This window comes from Cannabis sativa, chromosome 1 (assembly GCF_029168945.1).
Source record: "Cannabis sativa cultivar Pink pepper isolate KNU-18-1 chromosome 1, ASM2916894v1, whole genome shotgun sequence".
Lineage (NCBI taxonomy): Eukaryota > Viridiplantae > Streptophyta > Magnoliopsida > Rosales > Cannabaceae > Cannabis > Cannabis sativa.
The window spans coordinates 38514116-38536497 of NC_083601.1; the positions used below are offsets into that span (position 1 = coordinate 38514116).

The 22382-nt window shown below is 28.8% G+C and overlaps 1 protein-coding gene across 7 annotated transcripts; it reads right to left on the reverse strand.

Annotated features, from left to right (window-relative positions):
- Positions 1–911: 911 nt before the first annotated feature.
- On the reverse strand, positions 912–21995 carry LOC115706813 (alpha,alpha-trehalose-phosphate synthase [UDP-forming] 1). Of its 7 annotated transcripts, none has more exons than XM_030634553.2 (18): positions 21594–21995; positions 7254–7717; positions 7000–7097; positions 6180–6568; positions 5817–5931; positions 5619–5720; positions 5128–5278; positions 4607–4695; positions 4288–4336; positions 3859–3959; positions 3560–3747; positions 2990–3107; positions 2518–2694; positions 2315–2437; positions 2136–2223; positions 1918–2048; positions 1727–1825; positions 912–1637 (listed from the first exon to the last, which is right to left on the reverse strand). In XM_030634553.2, exons 2-18 carry the CDS (start codon positions 7639–7641, stop codon positions 1257–1259), a joined length of 2787 nt encoding a protein of 928 aa, XP_030490413.2. In that variant the 5' UTR covers positions 7642–7717; positions 21594–21995; the 3' UTR covers positions 912–1256. The 7 variants fall into 7 exon arrangements, with proteins under 7 accessions (XP_030490413.2, XP_030490414.2, XP_030490416.2 ...); XM_030634554.2 differs by having other exon boundaries at positions 21599–21853; XM_030634556.2 differs by lacking the exon at positions 21594–21995 and adding an exon at positions 18539–18970.
- Between the last annotated feature and the right edge of the window lie 387 nt (positions 21996–22382).

Genomic DNA, 22382 nt, shown 5'->3' on the forward strand with positions numbered 1-22382 from the left:
TAGAATAGGAATCAATGAACTTTGATCTAAAGTACTCCACCACAAGATTCCTTTCCTCAATCCAGTGGTCACCATCCTCCGAAACGGCCCAGATGAAATTCTTCTTCCTTCGAACAATAATGGATGTGTGGAAAAAACGGGAGTTACGACCCCCTCTTTGAGCCACAATTCACGGGACTTCTGTTTCCAAATAGCCTTTTGTCTAATCTCGATTTCATCAATTTCCAAGAGCAAAGCACACTCAAGTTGATCATTCTCCAGGGAAGGGGTCCAAGATTGAACCTCGGAAAGCAGATTCTCCAGAAGGTCCAATTTCTTTCTACATATCCCAAAGCACTCTTTGTTCCATTTGCTCAAAGCCGAAGCCGTACACCGAAGTTTAGAGCAAAGCACAAAGCTGTGATAGCCGTGAAACTCATGTTGCCAGGCCTCCTGAATTACTTTTCGGCAATTTTCATCCATATTCTAGGCATCAAGGTAACTAAAGGGAGCTTTGATTTGATTATTTATTAGTAATTTTTATTATAAAATTCCACATGAATTGTTATATAAGAATTCTATTTCAATTTGCATTTTTCTAAGTTTGAAGGCAAGAATTTGTTAGTTAAATGAATTTGGCACACATCGAGAATACAAGGCCAACTAATAAAGCAAAAGAAGATTAATCAACTTAGTCTGTACGACACTACCTAATACCTATGCATCATCAACATCCAGAATTGCTGAACTTTTAGTTTATATGGTATTAGTCTAAGCGATATCATTTTTATTATTTACAGTTTTTCATGTTAAAGGTAGAAGATTAATGCAGTGGGTAAGTTCTTAATAACATTAAAAAGTAAACTTCTGTAAAAGATAACTCAGCAACAAAATTAATAGGATTGACTCTCTAAATTCAACATTGAGGAGTCAAAACCGTTTGACAGCCTATAATTATTGAGCAGCTATTGTTAAAATCAATAACCGAAGTAATAGTATCCAACTAAAACAAGTCGTAACTCGTAAGCTTAAAAATATTAATAAAAAAAGCATTGCTATTAGACACCAGTGGCTAGCGATACTCCCTAAAAACTATTATATTAAATTATGTGAGATCTGATACTTAGTTGGACCAATAACGATACTAACACATAGAAGGATGCTAAGCCCACTGATGCCCTTTAGCATTTCTCTAATAAAAAATAGTACTAAAGAATGGTAAATATCAAGAGATAAAAAATAATAATTTAAAACTTGTGGGATGCATATCATCGCATTCACATCATTGAATCAGCCATTTGCTTAAGAAACGAGACCACATCGTCTGAGGAGGCAAGTTGATACCTAGCATTTGTTCCTTTCCTCCCAACAGCACAAGAGAAGTAATTCTCCACCTTGAGATCAAGTACATTCCACGAACCCTTGTCTTGTGGTGGTTTGTGATTATTGTTGGCATTTTTCTTCTCTTGATTTGGACCATTTGATGAAAGTTTTTGGGTCTTGATTTGTGGTGATTTTGTCCCATTCTTAGTTCCTGTAGCCTTGGTAGAAGATCTCCTCTCACAAGATTGCTTATGACCCTCACTTCCTTTGCTTCTTGTAAGACCAAGACAATCTAATGGAAGCACTGGCTCAAAAAAGGTGTACACATCTTCATCCTAATCAAGTAAACACCATTGAATTTATGTGAATATAATTTGAACATAACTGAATTATTCATCTCATGAGTTGAGAAAGAAAGTTTTACCTTTCCAAGAAAGTGGCCGGTACATAGGACATAATCTATGGGTGTTGTCATGCATTTACTATGGACTATCTCTCCCAATATACGGTCAATTGCTGCACCCTATATTATTTATAAATAAAATATAGTAAGCACTAAGCTTGTTTTGATAAGTGCATATTATAAGTTTTAAGTACTGAGAAACAGCCACTGACCTTTGTGACACCAACCGCTCGCACCTCAACAGAACGGCTGCCTTGAACAACGTCAACAGATGCATTAGAAATAGGACCCGTCCATAGATGCTGCAGCATATCTCTTGCTTGCAATCGTCCGAATTCACCATCTAGAACATTCACATGGCAACAAAGTCAATACTAATAGGGAAAAAAAGATGAGTTTATTAAGAGAAAAGGTCCAGAAATTATGATACCTGCATATTTGTAGTTCCATACAAGGGAAGTTTCACGTTGGTAAAAGTGGGACCTGGGTGTTCTCTCTGTGAAATACTCAAAGACATGCTGGTGAAAGAGAAACAACAATATGAGCTTAGGGTGAGGATGACAAAAGCTAAGAAGTATAGCACCAAATTTCAGATTTTTAAAGGAAGACCTTCACACTCTCGACCCACTCCATAGTCAAGTGCTCAGGCATTGTTGTCATCCAATCGCCCTTTGTATGTCGTAAAAACATTCCGTTCTCAGCTGCCAACCACATGTCGAACTCCTTGAAGTTCTGAGCAAATAAATGTATTAGAAGAGGAGATTGAAAAGCTGAGGAGAGATACTATTGAAGAGAAAACATGAGAGTAATACCTCATCTAAGACAGTTCTGTCACTCCCGCTAAGGACAACAACTGTTGTTTTAGGATCATTGCAAAGTGCCCTTAATGGTGCCTTCAACTCTGGATGCAATTTAACGTCCATTTCTTTAATTTGATCACCCCTTCGTCCCGGTGTGTCCACAGGTTCGGTTAGTGTTGCATTGAATCCCTGGAACAAAAGACACAAAAGAATTTAAAATGGAAATAATTTATTATGAAAAAATAACTAATTTGCAGCATGTCTCTTTTAGTAGACAGGGCAGCTTTTTCCAAAGAAACTGCTATCCTTGTAGACAGAATTGAACAAGAATGGACAGCACAACTGATCAAGGTCTTTGGCTTCAACCGTATACAAAAGTAAATAAATTATCTCCAAAACAATTTATAACTAGTAAACTACATACTATAGATATAGAAAAGAGTAACAATTTCCACTAGTGTGAAGTTTCATATAAAAAGCATACCAGTATGATCAATCGATTATTAGAGTGCAAATAGCCATCAATTGCATCATTGTTAGGAAAAGAGGGTTTAGCTTCTCGAGTCCGTATTTCCGCTTCAACCACAGTATCATTTAGTTCACTGAACAAATGCCAAATTTCATTATACAGTCCATTCAATTCTTCACAAAACTATGGAATCGATTTCTAGAACAAATAAAATCAGGCAACAAATATCATTTAGTCTAGTTGTCTATTTATTACTCATAGGCAAGACTTGTACTTCAGTGTCATTAAAGCACAATAATTCCAGGTGGTTAACTAAAAATAGTTGACTTGAACCAAATGTGCCGCCGTGCATTTTGCCAGATAATAACAAAATTCATGGAATAACACTACTCCCTTCATTTCTTTGTATAAAATTCACAAATAGTTTTGCATGCTATGGAGAGCTTCTGTTCATGCCTTCAAATATGATTGCTCATCAATTATAACACTAACAGAATGCATTTAAAGCAGGAGTTAAATGTTTTACAATATCTTATTTTCATATTTATGACACCAGGCAATGTTATACAACTTATGCATGCATACCTCACAAAAGTCTCAGCCCATTCTTGTGCAGTGTGTGTAGTCACATGCAAAAAGTTATGATTGTGTCGCTTCTCTCTGGCCTCAGGCTCCATATCCAAAGCTTGGCCAATTGCATTAGCAACCTCAGTGATGTTCCATGGGTTTACTAGAATGGCTCCTGCACCTAGAGACTGTGCAGCACCAGCAAACTGCAAAATAAATCTCAAGTATCAAAAGTTGGATCTCTACAATCAACAACTCCAGCTAACCTCACAATCTTAACTCTCCAAACAATTTTTGCTGTAGGATATTATTATTACCTCACTAAGAATCAGAACTCCTTTCTTTGCATCTTGGCAAGCTACAAACTCATAACTGACAAGATTCATACCATCCCTTAAAGATGTGACTAGTGCTACATCTGAAAAAGATAAAATGGGTGGATGCAGGTGAGACTGCTTGAACACATAAAATGTGGACTTGAACAGTTTCCTTTATACTAAAATGGGGAACTTAAAATTCACTAAATTCATTTACAGTAGCACTTGGTCTTTCATTCTCAGAGTTTCTTTGCAACAATATACAGAGAGATTTTTTAAATCCATAGAAACTGATAGCTAATTAAGTAACAATACTGCAATGCATCATTTCTTTCTAATAAGGGAGGGAAATTTTAAAGTCCAATACAAAATAATTGCAGAGTGAAAAATAAGCAAGAGCAGACTAAAAGGGAAAATAAAACATTGTACCTGTGACAGCGTATAGAGCACATAAAGCATGGAAATCAAGAGATCGATCCTGTAAAGAAATAAAGATAGCATCAGACTCATCAAGAACCACATAAATGTATCCCTGATGTGATCTACACAAAGCTCCACACTCAGACAAGCTAAACCTCTACCATTAGAAATATAGAACCACTTGTCTAGAAGTAAGGCTAGATCTAACAATGATAAGCTACAGGTCAGTATATACACTTGTCAAAATAACAATTACACAAAATAATATAGTGAGATGTGAATTGTCCATTCATTAAGAAATAACTGATTAAAAGGGCCTTAAACAAACCAAGTGGTGTATTGGAACAGCTGTCAATGTTCCAAATCTGCCGTTAATTCGTCCAACAATTTCATGGACCTGGCTTGTGAGTTTTTGATCTGTGAAAATGCAATATGAAACATTGATAAGTCAAATTTAACAAGAAAACAAACAAAATGCTCTTAGAATTCAAGTAACTTGCTCAAACACATTAACTTATCTAACTCTGCAAAAAAAAAAAAAAACAGCTATGTATAAATTTATCTTAAACATTGTAGACTGAGTCAATTATTTAAAAGCAATGGCAGTAATACAATGGAGAGACAAAATATAACACTATTCTGCATCTACCCCAAGCTACAATCAGAAGTCACCTAGAACTTAGCTCAAATTTAGACATCAAATACATTAAACTACTAAGGGTCTAACATAAGGAATTCAAATACAATAAATTAAGGAAACAAAAAGTAATTGTGAAACACAAAAAGGAAAACTATTTGCAAATCAGACAAATACAACAAGAAGCAATGCAAGTTTAGACAGAAGTATACACTCTGGAACATCTGTTCTTGTTGGCACAGCAATTTGCAACAAAACTACTTTGTCACGCCAAGTAGGGTTTTCCTCTAGGAACTTTTCGAAGGCCAATATCTTCTGAGGAATTCCTTTAATCATATCAAGGCGATCAACACCTAACATTACCTGTCATGTCAAATGCTTCACATAAGAAACTTTTATAAAACACAAGATATATCATCAGATATAAAATGAAATATACTAATCTACTAATAATAGAACTCTAAAAGAGCAATAACATAAACAGGAATTTGTCACAAGGAAGATGAGGACAGAATATTTTTATAGCTAATCAATAAAAGAACCAAACAAGTCATAAGTTTGTTTAGTGTGTGGGATGAGGTAATTAGACAGGGACAACTTGTACGTGATACTTTTATAAACTAGGCCTCATAGCATATAAAGGGACCAGCTATCCAAAAAATTCAGCTCATAGGAAACTGTTACAATCAGATAAATTATTTACCTTCCGCCCAGAAAATCTTTCTTTAAGTTCCCTTATGTGTTCTTGGACTTGAGGAAGCTCAAGTGCACGTATAAAGCGATCTGAATCTATACCAATGGGACACTGAAATTTAAACAGAGGAATCAGATAAACAAGTTGGCATTATGTAATATGCTTTCAACTTTAAATAAAAATAAGGGGCATGTAATTTCAACTTACTGCAGCTACTCGGGTAAGCCTCCCTTGATCCTCAACTCCCTCAGGAGTACCCTCCAATCCAAGAATACGAGTACAAGCACTTACGAAATGACGTGCATAGTCATATGTATGAAAACTGGAAAATTGAAGATAAATACATAAATAACATGCTCAGAATTTTATAAAATCCAAACACTTAAAATGAAGAAAGCAACAAACAGACAAATAGAAAAACATCATATAATACGTGAAGCATGTTTGCACATGCTATGCAAGCTACCTATTTATTCCCCTCCAGCTGACTGTAAAAGACTGGTTCTTGAAAACAATTAAACAAAAATCACATAATATTATTCAGTAAGTGCTGCTCATTTCACAACGTACCCAACTAAATCTGCAGCAAGAACTGAGCGCAACAGCTCTGATCGAGATGGCAAGGTCCTGTGAATTTCAGATGAAGGAAAAGGGGTATGTAGAAACCAACCCACTTTCATTGAATTGTTGTACTTTTTCAAGCATTCAGGTAGAAACATGAGATGGTAATCATGGCACCAAACAACATCACCCTCTTCATAATGCTGGTTTACCACATCAGCAAACATTTGATTTGCCTTCTTATATGCAGCAAACTGAGACTGGAAACTCCTGGTGGTAGCAAGCCGATCTTCTTGTGGAAGTCCAAGGTAATGAAAAAGTGGCCATAAAATGTTATTACAGTAGCCATTATAATATTGATGAACAATCTCTTCATCAAGAAATACTGGAATACATCTCTGTAAAGAAGAAATAGATAAACATAAGCAATCAACCCAGAATTTGAGGACAGTAGCATTAAACAGTCCTGTGGGATAGTTGTCATTTACTGTTGGCGGTTGACAATTATTTTCCTAACTGTCTATACGTCATAAGAGTTAGTTAGCTTTCCTTACCATTGTAACTAACTAATGCCGTGTATATAACGCATTAGATAATCCTAGTTTAGCTAGCCTATTCTTTAATAGACACTTGTGTATATATGTAAATACAATCTCAGTTCATTAATAAGATTCAATACACTTTTACAAGTTAATTGTTGTTACTCTGTTTTCTTGGTTGGTTACTGGTGTTAGAGTTCTGTCCAAGAACTTAGGGTGCATGAAGCAAGAAATCGAAGCTGCATTCCTAACAAGTCCAAATGATTCTATGTCAAGAGTAGAAAGCTAACCTTTTCCGCTAGAGACTTAGTAAGAGCATTCTGTCCAACTGTATCTGGCACATTTACACCAGCCCAACCGATCCACCTTGCCTCAAACTCCTTCACACCTATAACACAGCCAAAATAAATGTACAAAACTAAGAAATAAAATGACAGGGGAAAGAAAACAAGTAACAGAGAGAAACACACAAAGTAAATTGTGAAAATTTGAAATATATAAATAGACCAAACAATCCATAAAATGAAGATTAAGGATTGCATACCCAGAAGAGCACTGACTAAACCCCCAGCACTAATCTCTAAATGCCATACATCTTCACCTTTCCTCACAGCAGAGACCGGTAACCTGTTTGCAACCACCAATAACCGCTGTCTAGCTGGCTTTCTGTCTGGCTTTCCACACCGTTCATAATTATTAGCCGTTGCAGTAGTATCCCCTTCAGGGTACTGTCCAAGAGTGGCAACTTTCGAATGATCATCTTCTGTTATACAGACATCATTTTCAATATACTGAGCCCCCTTAATGTTATTCTCAGTAGTTACATCGTTTGATTGAGAACTCCTGCTGTTTTTCAATTGCCTTTCTCTCAATAGGCGTTCATGTCGACCAGATGAGTAGGTTGAATTAATCTCGTACTTGTTCCCTGGCATAAGCTCTCTATGAAACTGAACCTTGTATACCAAAATTTAGAAGCACAAATGCTTCTTAACAGTACAACTGCGTCTCCTACATTATTAACAATCATAACAATCAAGAAAGAAGGAAACATAAATACTGATATAGAATTACCCTAGTAAAAGTTTTTAAGCAATAAGATAGGCAAAAGGGTAAGTGAAAAACACAGTTACGTCATTCAATTTTGAGTCCATAAATCTGAAGGGAAATCAATCCAATTTCATAAAAAAAAGATATTAGAAAAAGCATGTTATTAAATTGTGAAGAAAAGGACCCACTACTACTCAGAAGAAAAAAAAAAAATTGAATGAATTGAAAGGTACATCTAACAAGTCCCCACCATAGGTACATATATCACATCACACAATCGAAACAACAAACACATTGCATGGGTGCCAAAATATATTGGAACTGCAATTCTTTGATATTGAGAAAGTACTTATTGTCATGTATCTTCAGAAACTTGAGAAACAAATATATATAAGAAGAAAAGTTTCAAAAACCCAATTCAACTAACACTCAAAATGTAATTTACCAATTTCTTGATACAAGTGCCAGAGTTCAAACATAAGATGCGATGAGGGTTCTCACCACTAAATATGTATTATAAACTAGATAAGAAAGAAGAAAACCTCCAGATTCTGAATGGCAGAGAATTAACGAAGTTAGAGAAAAAAAATAAGCTATCAATCGAATCCCCGTGTAAGCTTTATATATAGACAGCTTAGAATCCATGCAGAGGTAACACCAAATATTGGGTTTATAAACATAAAAGGAAAAAAAAAATGTTTTAATAAAAAGGAAACAAATGCAAAACTTGCAATTGCCCAAATTCCAAAATTCAAAAGAGGAGCAAGTTGATGAAAAAAAATAAAAAAAGAAAGAAAATCTCAATAAATAGGCAATAATAATAATAATAATAAGAGAAAATAAAAATAAAAAACAATAAAGTATGATTAAGGAAAGTTCCTAAGATCCCGTGACTGGGTTCCAACTCTTCTAAAGGTTTAAAAAGAGAGTTTCCGTTGTTTCACTCACTCCATTCAGTTTGACTAAACTGTTATTTATCCCAAGAGAGTTTTAAGTTGTACAGTTAGAGCTTTTAAGTTATACAGAACTTATATTTAAAAATACTTTATTCAAGAATAATCTCTAATTTATTATAAAAAAATTAAGTTCTAATTTAAATCAGTTATAAATAAGAATAATTTTTAAATTGTAATTAATTATATATTTTTTAAGTCCCGTATTACCAAAGTATACATCTATATAAAGAATTACATTTTAATAAAATATATACATGTATTTTATAAATTTATTTATGTAAAATTAATAATGTTATTTTAAATTATAATACATGAATATTATATTTACTTTAAAATATTTCTATTATGATATAGTATTAATGATTATTTATTGTTATTATTGTAATATTGGTATTTTTTGGTTTTTTTAATTTTTTTTAGTGTAACTCTATTTAATTATAACATCTCAATTAGAATATAATTTAAGTGTATTCTTGAATAAAAGTTCTACTGTAATAATAATAATGTGTAACTCTTATTTTAATTTTAAAAAATATTATTAAAGAATAAAAAAATGAATGATTGAATCTTAAAGAATAAAAATGAAACACTGAGACCGTCTTTTTAGACTGATTATATTAATTGGACCTACATTAGCATGCATCTACAGCTATTGTGGCATGAAATCATTACTTACAACATACTTTATTATTATTATTAATTGGGTTGAATTCAGGTTAATAATAATCTTTACATTGTAGATGCTATGCTAAGAAACATTTCAAGGTCCACTTGTTTTTTTTTTCTTTTTTTTTTTTTTGTAATTAATTCTTATAATAAGTTCTACAAAATAATAAAATAAAATAAATATCATATACATTCATCAAATCAGTTTAGTAAATAAATAATTCAATCGGCACCGGACATAGATGATTTTTCTAATGCTAATACTTTAGACAAAAACTTGGTTGAATGGAACAAAATATTTAATCCAAATACTCAGAATAATACAAAGCAATAACAAATTCATGCAATTAGTGATGGACAATTTTTATTTTATTATGAGGAATTATTTATTATTAAAAAATATTTATATTTATATTATAATTACTTTTATTAGATTTATTTAATTTTGTAAAGATTTTTTTATTATTTTAATTTATAATTATTAAATTAAAAAATTATATTTAATTTTTTAAAAAATAATATTTTTGTTGATAATAACTATAGCCACATTAATAGTAGTGGGTCCATCCCTGCAATATATAATACATAAGTTTAGGTAACTGATTTATTAAGGAAAGCTATAAGTTTAGGTAACTGATTTATATTGATCGGTATAGTTACCCAAATTTTATAATTCTGTTAATAAAGATTCCATAAATATGTCTTAAAAGTTATATTGGGTAGTAATTAGTTACTAAACTTAATTTGTATAGTAAGTTTCCTTTCAAAAAAATTTTATGCATGATAAGAATTTCCAAAAAATATATTACCATGTATTTTTTATTATTATTTTTTTTCTTTCCATTTTTATGTTTTTTTTTAGATTTTTTTTTTCATTTTTATAAAAGCTGATTTGAGGTTGCTCTATTTTTATTTTATAAAAGTTGTTTTTATTTTGAGATTTTGTTTTCATTTTGAGATTATGTTTTTTTTTTTATTTTGAAGTTTTGCTATTTCTATTTTAATAAATAAATAAAAAAATTAATTATAAAAGCATAAATAAAAAAAATTCTACGCTATCTCTAATCATCATGTGAATCAGTCTTATTTTAGTTGTATTATTAGAGATATTTTTATTTATTGTAATAATTTTACTAATATTTCTTTTAAGTTTTGTCCTAAGATGACTAATAATGTTGCACATTCTTTAGCCAAGCTAGTTTTATATTTTATTGATGATGATTATGTTTGGTGGCCTAACTAGGTGTATCCATGTTGTACTTAATTCAAAAAAATATTCATTAATATATTCTTTTTAAGCACTCTTTTTTCTTTTGAGATTTTTCCTATTGGGTCTTCGTATATTAATGACGTATTTTTCTCAAAAAAAAAAAATTATCTATTTCACACGCGTATAATAAATTATTTTAAATTTTTTTTTGGTATGTTGAATTGTTCTAATTTTTTTTTTAAATTTAGAGTGTTTTAAAAACTTCAATGCGCATTATTATATAAAAAAATTAAAATTTATTAAAAATTCCGTATATCTTTTACGGATTTTTTCATTTTTACACTTCAAAACAGTTTTTTTTTTCTTTTTTTGCATTTTTTTTTGCATTTTTACGGAATTCTACATAGAAATTCTTATTGCAACTAGCTGCAACTTAAATTGCAACAAAAATCGTATAGAAACCCCTATTGCAACTAGCGCTGCAACTACTTTAGAAACCCAAACCGTAAATTTAAAAAAAAAATTAAAAAAACAGATAAAGTAATTTCCCTATCTTTTATTAATGATATTTTATTAAAAAAATATATGTTTTTATATCAGTAACATAAACTAAACCAAAATTTTTGCTTAGCATAACCAAATTGTAACTTATAATATATATTTTAAAAAAAAAATTGTAACTAATTGGTGTAACTCATCTTTTGTTTATACTAATGTCAACTTTATAATAGTAAAAGTTAATAACATTAACACCAGTACAAACAAAAAAGGTGAGTCACACAATAGTTAAATTGGTTATTATATTTAAAAAAAAAGCCCCCACAATAGTTTAAGCAAAATAAGCATGAAAATTACGCATAAAAAAGAGCTCTATAATTCAAAGTACGCACTTGGTAGAAAGGGCCATCAAAATAATGTTCTCACAGAAAAAAAGTACAGTGCACGAATCAGCACAAGCGTATATATTAATATACATACACTATATATATATACAGTATACTGTATATACCTGTTTATATGGTACTAGACTATGGCCAAATGGGTACAACAACAGACAGCACAATGCTTCTATATGTCAATCAAAATCAAATACAATAAATGTAGTTGCTGAAAAAGAAAATTAGTGTTGCATATAAATATATATAATTAGAATTAATTAGAAAATGCAAGTGTGCTCTACTTTAAAATTGGGAGGTTTCAAAGCAAGCCATGCCATACATATTAATCTATATATCTATATAATTGTGTTGTTGGGGTATGTGGCATGACATTCTATCATTTTACAATTGTCATTTTTCTATTTTATAGATTTTTTAAGATTTATCTATTTTTATGATTTTTTATTTTATTTTTTAAATTTAATTAGCTATTTCACTTACATATTAATGATATTTAGAAGATGATGAGACATTTAATCTCTTACTATCTATTCATAAAATTATTTAAACTACATTAGTGTATCTTTTAATATTGAATGTTCATAAATATATGGTAACCGCGTACGTGTATTCATTAGTTAATATAGAAAAAAAGATCAAGCATCTTTAACATATAATGGGTTAATAATTTACACCATTTATTTAGCTTCTCATTTATTACAAATTTCAAACATTTTCATCTCATAATTTAATTCCTCACTCTCTACAGACTCTCTCTCTTTTAGTTTTTTTTTTCTAATTTATTCAATTGTTATTAATTTGGCAGTTAAAGCAAAATAAAAGCTCTAATTAATTTTTCTCTCTTCCATAAATATATGAGAACATCACAAATTGTTCAATTCTGTGTTAATTATATCATTAATTCAATAAAATATGAGAATTTTGAGATTAGTTGTATGCACAGCTATTTCAAAAGAGATTTGTTTAGCCGCCAGAAGAGAAGTTACACGTAAAGTCACTATTTTGCTTTATATATAGTAATAGTTATAGTAGTATATATAGATAGAGAAACACTGAAATACCACAACAACGAGATAAATGCTTTTTATACAGATATATATGACACATTTTATTAAAAAAGAAAAACCCCTTTGATACTTTAATTGGAAAAATCGAATGTAAAGCTTAATTATATTTTATATTCTTCTCTAAGTTTTGTCAGTATGAAGCTAAATATGGCCCACTAGAAGGATTTGCCACATATCTAACGACAAAGAAAGTCCAAGATGAAAGGCAGCATACCCCTTTAGAAAAAAATTCAGAACAGAAGAATAATTTACCAGCAGTCATTTTCATTTCACCTATTTTGGAAAATAAGCAAAAGAAGCATGTTCGGGGAAAAGAGGGAAAAATATAAAAGACACAATATTTTGTTATTAGATATTTCTACTCAAACCAAGAAAAAGAATAGTAATGCCATGCACCACTTTTTCTAATATCTTTTCAATATCAATATGTGACAAAAAACAGTAAATTAAATTAACGGCCATGGTGAAATATAGAGTGCTAGAATCAAATGGCGCCGGGAAAGAATCAAATGAGAGAAGTGCTAGAATTTTTGTTGAAAGATATAGATTTATTTACATATTTATGTTGCTGTAGAAAAACATTATTATAAAAAAGAGCATCATATTCCCTTGAAAAATTCACTGAAACTGTATTCTAAGAAAATTTGTACATCCTTAAAAAAAAAATTGGACATATTATGAAAATGACACTTAAAGGGCACATGATTATATGTGTTTTTTTTGTTTTGAAAGAGGATTATATGCGTGTTTAATGAGCGATAAAATCAAGGTCATCGATGGAATATTCTAGCCAGGTTGAAATAATTTGGTTTCAGATGGTATAATTAAAGCTTTTAGACGACACGAAAGAGTCGGGTCTTAAAGGGTGAGAGCCGAAAATTATGTCTGCCTCTGTCTTATGCGAGTAATTAAGCACAAAACACCAATGTGCACATTATATATGAAAAATGACACTAAAACCATACCTACATTTATTTCTTTTAAAACCATACCTACATTTATTTCTTTCTTTTTTCTTTTTAAATGAAAATTGAAAACTGTACATATATCCTTTAATAGTAATAAAATTTGTTTTATAAATATATAAATATAAATATTATTTATTTTAAATTGATTTAAATATATATAAATATTAATATATTATTTATAAAATTATTATTTTTAATAGGAGAATTATTTCATGTACTTTTTTTTTATTCAAATTTACGGTTTGGAATTCTAAAGTGGTTTCTCCGAAAATTTTTATGTGAATTGCTATACGATTTTTTTGGTTGCGATTTAGGTTGCTCCGTTTGTTGCAATAGAAATTTCTATGTAGAATTCCGTTAAAATACAAAAAAAAACTGTTTAGAACTGTAAAAATTAAAAAAAAAAAAAAACCCCCCCCCCTTTTTAATATTGGGAGTATTAATGAACTTTTTATATTTATAGAACTCCAACCATTTTATATTTATAAAGGGCAAATACTATTTTAAACCTTGTATTTGCAAAAATTACTAATTTGACTCTCTATTTTGTTAAATGACAAAATAAATTCTGTATTTTTTAAAATCATACAAATAAAACCATGAATTGATTTTTTGTCAAAATAAAATTTAATAAAAATTCGATCTAAATGTGTTATGACAAAACTATTTATATTTTTTGTATTCGCTTGTCTTCAAGTTAGTTATATTAAAAAAATTATCAAAATTTAAGTTAAGGCTTTTTTATTGTTTTAGAAAATACAGAATTTATTTTATTATTTAACACAATAAAAATTTCAATCTATAACTTTTGTAAAATACACAATTCAAAATAATATTTACTCAAATATAAATAGAATCCACGATTTTTTTTTCTTTCACTTTTGTCTCCGAGTATTAAAGTTTTCTTTTAAAAGCAAGTCATTTTTATGAGTTTGACAGCCAATTCGGAGACAGACCTCGGATACATAATTATAATGTGTTATTACTGTTGAAATCTGAAACGAATTTAGAATACTTTTTTCTTTTGACCTCCCTTTCTAAAACAAAATAAAAAGTCATCATTTATTTAATTTGTCAAAGAAAAAAAATGAGGTTATATTTTTTGCAATATCCGAACCGACTCATATATAAAATAAAAGCGTTAAATTATTTAATAATTTATTAAAATATAAAAAATACATCATTAAAATTAAATAAGTTTTTTAGTTGTTAAATCACCTCAACTATTATTTTACTTGTACTTAATTCTCTAAGCTCAAATTTTAATAGTAAAACCATCCAAATTATTAAATTGTTAACAAATATAAAATATTATCTATTTTTTATAGTTAACTGCCAATATAATTTGTTAGGTTTATACTCTTGTACACGTAGCACGTTTATATGGTACAACTAATATAATTATTTAAAAATTACAAAAAAATATTTTAAAATTTATAATATTTTTTATCTTTATAATTTTATTTAATTTTTAAATAATAATATTATGTGTATCAATATAAACATGACACGTGTACAAGAATGAACATATAAGCAGTTCATAGTTGAAGTTAATTGGATGACACCTTAAATTTGCTGAATTCAGTAATTTAGAAGGTTTTACCGTTAAAATTCAAGTTTTGAAAATTAAATACAAGTGAAACGATAATTAAAAAAAAATAACCATAAAAAACTCATTAAATAAATACTAAAATGAAATATTCAACAAAAAAATTATAATTAAGTCTCTAACAACACATCAAAGTATACAAAATAAAAAAAAAATCGAAATTATCTAAATAGACAAACTCCAAATCCAACAAACAACACCTATATATATAAAAAACTTTTTCTATTTAAGTATTATATAAATAAATAGGTATATTATCAATTTTCTAAATTATTCTTTTTAATTTTTATTATTTAAAATAGGATAAATATTATTATGTTTTGCAAAAATTATTAATTAGCTTCTTTATTTTGTTAAATGACAAAATGAACTTTGTATTTTTTAAAATGGTACAAATATAACCTTACTGTTTTTTTGGTAAAATAAATCTTAATAATAATTCAATCTAAAAGTGTTATGACAAAACTAATTACATTTTTTTGTATTTGTTCGTATTATGAATCGTGTTTAAGTTGCTTATATTAAAAAAAAAAATATATCAAAAAATGAGCTTACGGTCCTATTTTTACCATTTTAGAAAATATAGGGTCCATTTTATCATTTAACAAAATAGAGAGTCCAATCGATAATTTTTGTAAAACACAATGTCTAAAATAGAATCTACTTTTTAAAATATGTGTAATTTTCAAATATACCATTCTTTTATGTTTTGTACAATTTACAGCCTAAATTTTTTTTAATTACAAAAGTACACTTGTAAAGTTTTAAAATTATAAAAATACTCTTTACGCAGCAAAAAGTAAAAAAAAAATAAAAAATTAATGTCGCGACAACTATAAATTAACTATAAAATAACTAAAAATAACATGACAACTATAATAACTATAAAACAATAAAAAAATGTTTTATTATTTTTAGTGAAGATGTATTTTTATAAATAAAGAAGTTGAAGGAATAAAATTAAAAAAAATTCCGTGTTAAAGTATTTTTGTATTTTTTTTTTTAATTTTTGTTCTATTTTTTAATTTTTTCTATTATATATAAATGGATGTCAATATTATTAGAATAATTAGTTTTAAGAATAACAACATTCAATTTGCAGAAAAGCAAATTTTAAATTTTTTACTTCGCACAAGTGCAATATCCACAATTTAAAAATTAGATTAGATGGGATCATATATTTTCTTAACATCCATAATTATTTTATAGCATTATTTTGAATAAGATTTTTATTAAGTTGCTTTGAGTTTACAGCAACAGGATTAAAAAAAAAAAACACTTTTAAGATTTGTTTGTGAAGTTAGAGTTTCTAATTTCGAAAAAAATACAATTATCACAAGAAAAAAAAAATCCTAAAGATCCTGATTGAATAATTTCCGAGCTGAGAGGATTTATTGTAAAATTATTGGATAAATGCCAACTTTTTTCATAAAAAATTTAAAACCAATTACAAATGCCATGTGGGTTGTGGGAAGATTTCTAATCAAAATAAAGAGCTTTGTTCTATTGCAAGTGTAGTGTAGTGTGTAGACACTACATAGTAGACACTGAGACACTGTAGAGGAGAACATTTGTCATAGTGTGTTTATTAATTTCTTGTTTTTGTGTATTATATTTATGAATGGTTTTTTTTTTTGTTAGTTAAATGTATGGTTAATATCTTATTACATATAAGATAAAAGATTTTTTTTTTTGGTGAATAATGTAAAATAAAAGAGTTAAGTATGTTTGCATTTCTATCAAACAAAAAAGAGAAAATATTATATCGAATCCATAATTGTGACGTGTCGTGTAACTGAACCGGGGCCCGACAAGAACAAGTGCCTCGTACCGCTCTGAATAGTTATAATATCTTGGCCCAATTTAGTTGTGTGAGGACTGACTGGTTCAATAATATCTTATCACTACCAAACAAGCTACTAGTAACTCGGCACATAGGTACGTCACCAACGTTAACTTAAAATGGTAACTAAACTTGCTAATTTTGATTAATCAAATTTTTTAACTATTATTTTGTTAATTAGTAGTACTGTAAATAAGGACCAAACTTTTTGACAATATATAAAGGGTTAATTTCACAAATGCACAAAAATAACCAAAAAAAATAACAAAAACACGGTTTTACAAAATTTTAAATATATTTACGATTTTTTTGATTTTATTTACATAAAATACGGTCTTTTATGTTGAAATTTTGTTCATTTGTTGTTAATTTTTTGTTATATGTATGTTATTTTTTGTTATTTTTTTGTTGTTATTTTAATGTTACTTTTATGTTGTTTTCTTGTTTTTTTTTTTGACGTTTGATGTTATTTTCTTGTTGATTTTATGTTGTTTTCGTGTTATTTTTTGAAAAATCGTAAAAATGTAAAAAAAAAAAAAAAACATTATTTGAACGTAATTATTCCATATATAAAATTAGTATGACTCCACAAAAAAAAAAAAAATTTCAGTACGACATGATATAAAAAAGATAAATTTTAACACGAACAGAACATGTAAATATGAATATATTATCTCGAAAGTTAAAATAAAAAATCTAATAATTTAATAATAATAACAATAATAAATATTTATTTATCAATTATAATTATTTTTAATATAATTATGATTACTAAAAAAATATATAAAAGTAATTTAAAATACAAAATATACATATATTTAGTATTTAGTATTTATAGCTTATCAAATTCTAATAAAAATGTTAAAAAAATATAAAACACAAATTTAAGTCTATATAAAAAAACATGTTAGTATATTTAAGAGAAATAGACACACGAATATCAGAGTACAGATCGAAATTACTGGACTTGCAGATTGTGCCTAACCCTATAAAATTATTAGACGGCCCATATTTCCGATACGATACAATCCGTATTTTAAAAAGCACAAAAAATATAAATTGGACTAGCACAACACACACTTATTTACAACTATATCTATAATTAGTGCTAATAGAAATTTTAAGAACTTCAATAATTAGACCTCTAAAATTCGAATCTTAGACTCTCTAACTTATTTCCCAACCTCCTGACCGCTAATTATACCGCTAGACCGTGTTTTAACACACATTGGCCTTTGGCAGTGGCAACCTAATAAGGTAAATGCACTTAAAATCATTCAGAAACATTAAAGCACTTGGAACGTTACTGAACACAACACAAGAATGCTAAGAAAACATTTTAGGCAAATATAAGGTTGTCAAGTAAACCTCTGTTTATTTCTTTTTCTTTTTTGTCTTTTTTTCTGATAACTCTATATGGACCCTATAGTACTTAATCATCATGTTCACCATCATATATATATATATATAGAAACAGATAATGACATGACCAAAGCACATGTAATGTAAGTAAATGGAAAATGCCATAACGCCAGAATTGATTAATTGACACAGGAAGACTCACTCGTATATGCAGCATTGATATTTTCTCTGCTAAAGGAAGGCAAGTGGAGTGGAGTTGGTGGTAATAAAGTATTGTTGAAATATGAGATGCTTTCTACTTTTGAAGAGCCCGTGAAAGAAACGCAGTATGAGTATCAGTAGCAGTAGTAAGCTACACTAGTAAGGAGTAAGTAGCTAGATATTTATTCTAACTGCAACTTAAATATGTCACGCATGCAAAGGGGGTTGAGGTTGGCAGTGTCAACCATAGTAATGAGGAGGGACCCATGCTAAAAAGACATATCTAGACCCTTCGGACCACATTCCAAAGAAGATTTTTAAAAGTGACATCCAGCAACCACACCACATTTTCTTCTTTTATTAGTCTCTCTATTTCTAAATTCTGCCTTCTTAAGTGGATATATATATATATGTATGTATGAGAGCGACTATAATAGGTACACAACAAATACTTTATAGCGGATAACACTATTAATTCAGTGTTTTTAATATTTTATTTTATTATTTTTATTTGTTGTAACTTTGTTTATTGAAATAGTAGTTGATTATAATAAATTTTTAAATTTTAATTTAAACACGGTAAATTGTTAAAATAAATTAACAGTTGAACTCTATTGTGAATGGTCATATCCACCGTACCAATATAATCTCTCATCATTTTTAATATATATAATTATTGCTGCAAAATATATATATGTATCATTATACATGGCCAAACTATTATTATCTAATCATGACTAGCCCTTTCTCTCAAATCAAAATTTATTCGTCTTTTTTGTATAAACTATACCTTATTTTTCTTGATTTAATTTCCTAAGACGGATTTCACGCTCATATACATTCCCAAAACATTTTATAGTTTCACACTTCCACATTTTCTCATAAAAGTTGGAATCTCCTCTCTTTCAAGTTAAAAAAAAAATTATAGTTCACCAAAAAAAAAGTCTTTTGTGGTTAGTTTAAATAAAAAGGTATCCAAAAGTTGTTTTTAGAAAGTTAGGTGTTTATCGGATGTTGTTCTCGAACAACTAATTTACCCATTTGAGAAGAAGTCTTGTAGAATGATAGTTGAGTCGAGAAGAAAATTCCGGAATGACTATCATGTTCACTCCGAGTTGAGTCTTCAAGGTAGCTACCCTTCCTCCGGAAAGGAGTTTCGGACAGCTAGTTATCCTTCTTGGACGATTGATCTCCCTAAAAGGCAGTTTCGGATAGTCGACTCTAGCTGGTTCTATCCTATCCAGAAGCTTCTTCAGCGAATGCCCTTAGTCCGTAATCTCAAAAGCTCTTACATATTCCCGAATGCACTTAGACTTATGCTACGTAGAGATCTCACTCATAAGAAAGTTGGTTAAGTTATTTATTGTCTAGCTAACTTAACAACTTCAATTTTTGCAGGGACCGATTTTAAGATCTTGATCCAAAGCCTATAAATACTACCAATACTTAAGCTTTTGAGCACGACGAAAAGAACACAATTCAAATTAAGATTGAGAGGTAGAAAGATTGGGTTGGATTTTGTACGAAGAATATAAGAAGATTATTGAGTAAGAGTGTGAGAGTTGAAACATTTTGAAAGAACTCAACAGAGAATTTGTCTCGACTATAATGTACATGTTTTTGCTCAATCAATAAAATAGATTTGGTGGTGTTCCAGAACTAAAGTAGAGTCATAGATCACATTGATCTATCGGACTTGAACCAATATATATCTTGGTGTTAATTTTTTTATTTTCTGTACTTATTGTTTTCATGTTTTTAATACTACTTTGTTTGTCCTTATTTTCATTCTATTATTTTTCTTGATTTGTTAATTGTATTTTCACTAATTGTTTGATTAATGTTAAAGTTTGATTGATTTAATTTTGCATTAATTTTTCTACATCTATCTTTTTTTTCTTTTTGGGCCATATTAAATTTAAATATTTTTTCCAGCAAAAAAAAAATGTTCCATTAGTTAGGGGGTAAATACTATTTTGGACCCTGTATTTTACAAAAGTTACTGATTGGACCCTATGTTTTGTTAAATGACAAAATGGACCCTGTATTTTCCAAAATAGTAAAAATAGGACCCTAAGCTTAATTTTTGATAATTTTTTTTTTTTAATATAATCAACTTGAAAACAATTCCTGATACGAACAGATACAAAAAATGTAAACAATTTTGTCATAATACTTTTAGATCGGATTATAATTAAATTTTATTTTGACAAAAAAATCAATTTAGGTCCTATTTGTACCATTTTAGAAAATACAGGGTCCATTTTGTCATTTAACAAAATAGAGGGTCCAATTAATAACTTTTGCAAAACACAAGATCCAAAATAGTATTTACCCTTATTTAGGTGATGAACCGGAAATTCCATTTGAAGGAAAAAAAAAATGTTCTCAAAATTTCACGAATAGGCCAACCAAAATCATTTTTTTTTTATGCAAACCATACTATATATATCTTTTAAAAACAATTTTTATAGTGCAGGATTGTACTGCGGAGGGAAAAAAAAACATTAGTAATTCTTTAATCTCGTGAAGATTCATCATGGTCTATTATTAATTGAATATCACTAAATCGTAGCTAAACCAAACATAGATATCAGTCGACTCTAACAATCATTAATGGAAAATTCAATATGATTAAAACCGATTCCATTCATTTTAATTGACCAATTATGATTAATTGAATATCACCAAATCGTAGCTAATAAACCAAACAAATAGAACGCTCGATCTTCAAGTGTAAGAATGCATGGCAAGTGAAAATTCAATATTGAAACCGATTCAGTGATCAATAGAATGAAAACTAATTAATTGATAGAAATAATTATTAGCTAATGAGCATGACAAATTACCAAACCAAGTGATCTTCTACAGCAAGCACATACAAGCAACACGACTGATCATATTCATATATACATATGTGACTGTATGTGTGTGAGTATATATATTGCAAAAACAGATTATTAATGCAGTAATTAAGAACCAATTAAAATAAATGTGGTTAAATTATATTAATTAAATAAATTATTGATTGCAGTAGAAGAAAGAAGAATTCTAACCGTACGAGTATCGGTAGCTAGCTAAGACTGATGAACAGAGTGAGAGTGGATCCACTGCGCTTATCGAATGAATTGCCGGAGAGAGGAATTATCGATAATACGGAGTTCAAATTATACTTTTATGTTTTATGTTTTATGTAGAGAGAGAGAGAAACAGAGAAATTGTTAGGTAATTAAATCGATTTTTTTGGGCACAGGTGGGAGAGAGGTGCTCCATCACTCTTTTTTCCTTACACCATATTTTGACCCCAATCATTTGGAGGGAATTTGTTCTTCTAACTTTTTTATAATTATTAATTGAAAATTATACAATCAAAAAAAGCTAACGGCACACATTTTTTGGACTTTAATTAAGGGAAATGCTCAAGGAAAGTTATAGTGACTAGCACTCTTATAAGATGTGATATGCAATTTAGGTCTCACTTATTTTATTTTATTTTAATGATGATGATAAAAAACCGTTAACAAAACTACTACCTCTCATAAAAGTATTAGGTACCATAGATAGTTCTTTGAGTATTGATTTTAGAACACTATTCTGGATGATATGGATATATTTGACATCTTTAAATAAATGCTTATTATATATTAAAAAAATACTAAATAATAATATCTAAAAATACTATTCTTACTATTTTTTTTATTATAATTATTATGTTATAAAGTTAGAAGATTTAATTATTTAATATATATTAAATAATAATATAATATTATTTTAATCATTTTTGGGGTAATTAAAGCACTCCCACCACTGTGTTCAAAATAGCTAAATCTTCAAAACAATAGCTG